The 5,954-nt window shown below is 34.9% G+C and overlaps 1 protein-coding gene across 1 annotated transcript; it reads right to left on the bottom strand.

The window, feature by feature from the left end:
* Positions 1-3,342: 3,342 nt before the first annotated feature.
* Positions 3,343-3,987, bottom strand: LOC110097006 (late embryogenesis abundant protein Lea5). Its single transcript, XM_020823205.2, has 2 exons — positions 3,839-3,987; positions 3,343-3,770 (listed from the first exon to the last, which is right to left on the bottom strand). The coding sequence occupies exons 1-2, from the start codon at positions 3,889-3,891 to the stop codon at positions 3,542-3,544; spliced, it is 282 nt and encodes a 93-aa protein (XP_020678864.1). The 5' UTR covers positions 3,892-3,987; the 3' UTR covers positions 3,343-3,541.
* Between the last annotated feature and the right edge of the window lie 1,967 nt (positions 3,988-5,954).

Below are 5,954 nucleotides of genomic sequence, written 5' to 3'. Positions count from 1 at the left end.
CATTCATTTCATCAAGTTTGTGGTGACATTACTACTCACCCTTAAGCATGCTTTTCAAAGCCCCAATCTTCCTGTCAAGCAGACTATGGTGAGTTAGTGTTGGGAGCAATTATGTGAGGAACTTTATGCTGCAAAGTGAATATGGTGAGGTAATTCTTTGCAAATCCAAAGGAGGATGTTGATAATAAGTGTTACGTGAGAGGTAAGTGGGTTCCCTTTAAGTTTATTTCCATTAACCTACTATATATGTTGAAGAATTTTTACTATGATGATTATACTAGCTATTTTGAGACTTCAGAAGACTCCAAGGAAATTTTAAGAGTATTGTGTCGTCCTAATAGAGCATTCACTTAGAAGAAAAGGGAAAATAAAATCATTAACTTCCAAGCCTCTATTCTTACTCAAACATCCAAAGCTTTGCAGTATTTTATTTATGCTCGCCTATTACCTAGCAGGAACATTAGTGAAGCCACCCGGGAGTATGCTATTTTGAGCTATGCCATTCAATTTAGGTTCTCTACTAATATAGGAAAATTAATTTATTCATCTTTAACCTATATCATTAGAGGCACTATTTCTCTAGGTTTGGGGCACCCCACATTTGTTTATGCTTAATGTGTTAATGCAGTGTTTAGGGAGATCAGTCTGATGGGAAATTTTTTTTTCCATCTCCACTTTGACTAAAAGAAAATTTTTGAGTTTTTCCATACAATATTTCAATTTATTATTATAACACTATTTTTAGTCTTTATGGTTTCAACCATGCTAGCTCACTCCTACTTTTGCTTCTATTTTAAGGTTTGTGAAAGAGTAAGGAGAGAGCCAAATAGTTTTAATAGTAGGCTCAGATTTGTGTTATAGATATGTTTTGGATAGTTTAGTAATGTAGACTGAGTTTATATTTTTGTTGTTTTCTCTTTTGCCATGTGCCGGTGAAGACATACCTCCAATTGTAGATATATTTTTGGATGATAATAATATTTTTTTTTTTTGAGATTTAGCTTCTTGCTTTTTATTATATTCAGTAGGGATTCTATGGTGTGCATAATTTTGAAATTTGTTTTCTTCAGCACTTCTTCAACTAGATTATTGGGTCATGTTTTATTTCTTTCCATGATAGTACACGGTATGACCTAGTGTTTTTAGGTCATGTCAGGTCAAGTTGTGATAAGAGTCACATAAGTCGAACACTAAGTTTAAACTGATTTTAAATTAGATGAATTGATTCATTTGGTTCATTTGGTCTTTAATGAGTTATTTTTGGTTTGAATGCCAACATAAGGTGATATAGGAAAAGCCAAGCTAAACTAGGATTTAGGCTTCGTTTGGGACGACTTTTTTATTGCTTCTTAAAACAACTTTTTTGTTTACATTTTTTTGTACTAAAAAATTATTTTAAGAAGCAGGAAGAAAGCCGTCCAAAATGAAGCCTTAGTTAGGCCCTCCTACTACTAATGAAAAGTAATAGATCAGTAACATGCACAACTAGTTAAGGGATTACTCAATTTAAGCTAAAGGTATGCATGTGCTAACACTATACCCAACATATCTAAGCTTAGTCCATTTGATTTTTTTTAGCATTAGTATAATTGATTTCAAATGAATATTTTAATTTTAAGTGTTTAAGAGTAGAGTGGGTTCCTTAGAGTCTTAGTCATACTATTTACAAATATTTGATCAATTTAAGGCCAAACTAGCCTAAGTAGTATGTTATGTTTCAAGTAAATGCTACATTGAATCGTTTTGCTTGACCATAGTCTGAATAAACTTGATTAAAGTCATCCATCCTAAGAAATGATTCATAAGACTGACCAGACTAATCTATGATATATAGAAAACCTAATCATCCCACAGAATGGATTAATTTGATCATTCTCAATAAAAAAGTGTTACCTCAAATTTTGCTTTTAATATCAAATGTATAGTCTAAGCTTTTTTGGACTAGAAGTACACCTTAAAGTCAAGGATTCTACTGTGTTTGTGTTTTTCTACCCTAAGGATAGACTTGGGTCCATTTAGGTTATTATAAGATTGAGAAAATCTTAGGCTATATTATTGGACAAACTATACTTAGTAAAACCACAAGGATTCAAAGCTAAGATAATCTTAAGTCATTTACATGGCTAAAAACTAAGTATAGTTGTAATAAAAGGAAACTACTCTATAGCTTCTAAAGAGAGAAAAAAATCCAATAGAATATGTTCATCCCAGGCTAAAATTCAGTAGCTCTAATCCGAGAGTCTAAATTTTGAATCAAGAAGCAGAAAGACAACATGACAATTCGTAATGGGTACTATTAAGCTAAGATAATACTGAATTCTCTTATGTTTAGTCTATAAGGCTAACATACAAAAAGTAAGGTCCTAAGGACATCTCATGCTTCATAAGGTAAGAATAGGAAGGAATCAACATTTGAGGTGTTTAATATTTGACTATGCAAAGTTTGCTAGTAGAACTTAAATATAGTTGGTTTTTGGGAGGTAAGTGACTCAAATCAACATGCAAGTGAGTTTGAATTCCACTTGTTAAGGTGCACAGAAACTGAGTTTATCAGGTTAAAAGACTATGCTTGAGCTCAAATTATATTTTTTACAATATACGAGTATAATTTTAAGCTTGATGATATTCAACTCATTGGTTTGCAAGTTGGTTTGATTAAAAATCTTAAATCCCAAATTTCTCTCTGCTTTACTTTAACCCAGCTAGAAAGGAAAGGGAAAGCAATTGTAAATCTAAAGAACTCTTTTTCTTTAATAAGCACTACTAGATTGATTGATATTTTCTACAAAGAACTCCTACTGTGTCTCTTCCTCATGCATTGGCTTCACCAATGCCATCTTCAATGAGCTCTTTGCCATTACTTCTCTTGCACTTGTCCTATTAATGCCTTCTCTAGCAAGATCTCTTTGGAGCTGCCATCGCCTCCAACTCCATTGTGCTCCCATAGTGACCTCCTCCTAATGCTATCAATGCCATTATTGCCTTCTCCGATAAACTCCCGTAGATTTCATCACTAACTATTTACCATCCTTCTCCAGCAAGATTCTATTATAGCTTTGGTTAGTTCTCACAGGTCAAACTTGAGCTCACTAGTTTTTTCAATGCGTTGAGGTCGAGCTTACTATTTTTTCAGTGAGTTTAGCTTAAGCTAATTGAGATTGACTCAAATTTGAGCTCAAGTTCTAGCCTGTCTTTGAGAGGCAAGTCAAACTTGAGTTAATCCTTACTCGAGCTTGGCTCGATTTGTTTACACCCTAGTTAGCTTTGCGCAAGGAATGTATTAGATTAAGCCTAGGAAGACTCATCTCTTAACAACTTAAATTTAAAAAAAGCCAACAATCATATTCGTAAATATAAAAAAAGTTCATTGTAAAATAGAGAGGAACATAAATTTATTCTCAAAGTCAATTGCTTTCTCCCCAAATTCAAAGCAGTAGCGTTATGGCTCACAAATTTCACATAAACATCAACTTTTCCAATAACACAACCAAAGCAGCCAAACAGAACATAACTCGATAAGCTGGGGTCATCCAATCCATAATCATTTGCGGCTGAAGAGCCTGCCCCTCATCTCGGCGGCGTCGATTTCCTTCTGCCGGTTAGCTGGTCCGTAGTACCCTGTCACTGGATCTGGCATCCATGCCGTCGTAGAGGGATTTTGAACATCCGACGCTACCACCACTTTCGTATCACTGTTCTTTTTTGGAGCCGACTCCGTCGCTCTACCTTGTCCTTTAGTCACCAACGCCGCTGCCGATGAGAGCCTTCTCCTGTCAGTTATTATAAGAACAACCATTAAGTAAAGCTGACAGCCAACAGATTTATATAACAAACGTACTTCTGACATATGAACGCTCGGCATACTGTAGCAAAAAGAAACGCTCGAGCCATGTAATGCAAATTGCAGAACTAAGAATCAACTGAAAGTTTTTCTAAGGATGTAGCTTCTACTATTTTTCTCTCTCTATGAAGAGTACTAGGGTATGTTACTTATATATAGGCATGAAGCTAGTGGGATGTGTGTGGTTCCAGAAAGAAAATCAGTTATAATTCAACACGTATTGGGGCTGACGGCTACGTGGGCTTGGTTTAAATGCGTGTAGTTCGTGAATAACTTTTTGGCAACAGGCTGAATACAGAGGACAGTTCGCAATTGACTTGAAAAAGGAAGAAGGAAGGCTTTGCGTTTAATTTCCTAAGGGATATAACATATGTGGTGGGCGTAATGTTCTGGCTATTTCTTCATAAGCCTTTCATGCAATCGGAGTACACACTTCTTCAAAAAAGAATGCGTATAAATAAATTTTTTTTTGACAACTTCTAAATATATTATTTTTTAGTTATCATTTCACTATAATATTGCGTGCACAGCATCTTATTTGTCAACTTATATAAGAGAGGTATTGTTGTTTCTATTAGCATTGATTATTTAATAATAACTCTTCAATGAACATCCGTAACAAACCCGACGTCTCACAATCCAATTTTAATAGAATTCAATTAAATTTAATTATAACATATTAAATCTAAATCATTAGGCCTATGCTTTAAGCCAATGTCTAAAATGTTTAATTCATTCAATGCTAAAATCTGATCATAAAATTGATTTGAGCGACATATTAATAAAAAAATAGAAATTAATTTATATACTAACATATATCTTCATTTTATTGGAGGGAGAAGAGCAATTACTTAGATGATAAACATAGCGGATAGAACAAAACTTTTATGGGTGACGAAAAATTTATGATGGCTTTCAACATATTTTTCAAAGATGAACAATACAAGATGAATACTTTCTTTGAAAAAATAGATAAATAGGCTAATGACTCTTCACCTTCTCACTCTTTCTTTTTCCTTCTTTTCACACACTTACATCATCCTCTCTTCCCCTTCTTTTATAGTTACGCCCAAACACTAGTCCAAGGTTTATAGAAAAATCTATTACTTTAACTCTTCTTGAAATATGAAAGAACAATCACATTAACAATTCTTGGAATACGAAAGAACATTCACATTAACTATTCTTGGATTATGAAAGAACACTTTGACTTCTAGAGCTTTCTTGAAGCTTCCTTCTTCTTGAACCTACCATGGTCGAAATTTCTCCATAACCATATCATCCTCTAATGCCACAAATGATGCCATGTCACCACTTTGAGTAGAAAAGTCAATGTACTTCTTAAACCTGAAATAAAACATAACATAAACTATATAAATTTTATAATATAAGATAATATAAGACTCTCCTCATGTAGATGATTTGAGGCGTGATCACCAAGGTAACTAGGATTAGTTTCCAACACACTAATATGTTGTTTGTAGTTTGCAAGTTACAAGAAGAGGACTTGCATCACATGGGCCCCACATGCTTGAGCCTATGAAGGTTGCCAGTCTTTGGGGTAGTGGAGGACCTCGTCGACCAAGTAACTTATCACTCATCTCATATAAGAGCAGCAGTTATCACAATGACATGTCGCCACCCAAGGTGAGCGCCTTACATCCAAGTCTAGCTATAGCAAGTGCCCACTTAGAGGGCCTTAATTAGCACTACAATGACTAGCCAACCCCTGTGCTCATCTTCTCCAAAACCACCACAGCTCATTCTCGTTCTCTTCTATGCGGTCTGAGGCTTAGTTTAGGTTGTGAGCAACTCACAGACATCTTTGAAACATCAAGCACCCCCTGGTCGGACTACTTTACAAATATGCCCCCTCCTACTTAACACTGCTAAGCTCACCAATACTATGGAGATCACCTTGTTCATACTCAGTAGTACTAAGCTCACCTAGAGACATATCATTAAAGCTCTTCAAACCCATTGCTCCCTCAACTAATCATGAGGTGGTATGTGCCTAAGATAGTCTATGTAGCATTATACTTTTTTATTTTTTGGGATATAGCCTTTCCTATAGCCTTTATAATCTTATGAATAATGGGTGATAAGGAGCATT

The sequence above is a fragment of the Dendrobium catenatum genome, unplaced genomic scaffold, assembly GCF_001605985.2.
Source record: "Dendrobium catenatum unplaced genomic scaffold, ASM160598v2 fragScaff_scaffold_725, whole genome shotgun sequence".
NCBI classification, from domain to species: Eukaryota; Viridiplantae; Streptophyta; class Magnoliopsida; order Asparagales; family Orchidaceae; genus Dendrobium; species Dendrobium catenatum.
This window is presented reverse-complemented; position numbering and strand designations above follow the sequence as displayed.

Excerpts from the sequence above, each read along its gene's own strand:
- LOC110097006 (XM_020823205.2), bottom strand. The coding sequence starts at position 3,891 with ATGGCTCGAGCGTTTCTTTTTGCTACAGTATGCCGAGCGTTCATATGT. Across the intron at positions 3,771-3,838 it reads CGAGCGTTCATATGTCAGAA|GAGAAGGCTCTCATCGGCAG; the intron begins GTACGTTTGTTA and ends AATAACTGACAG.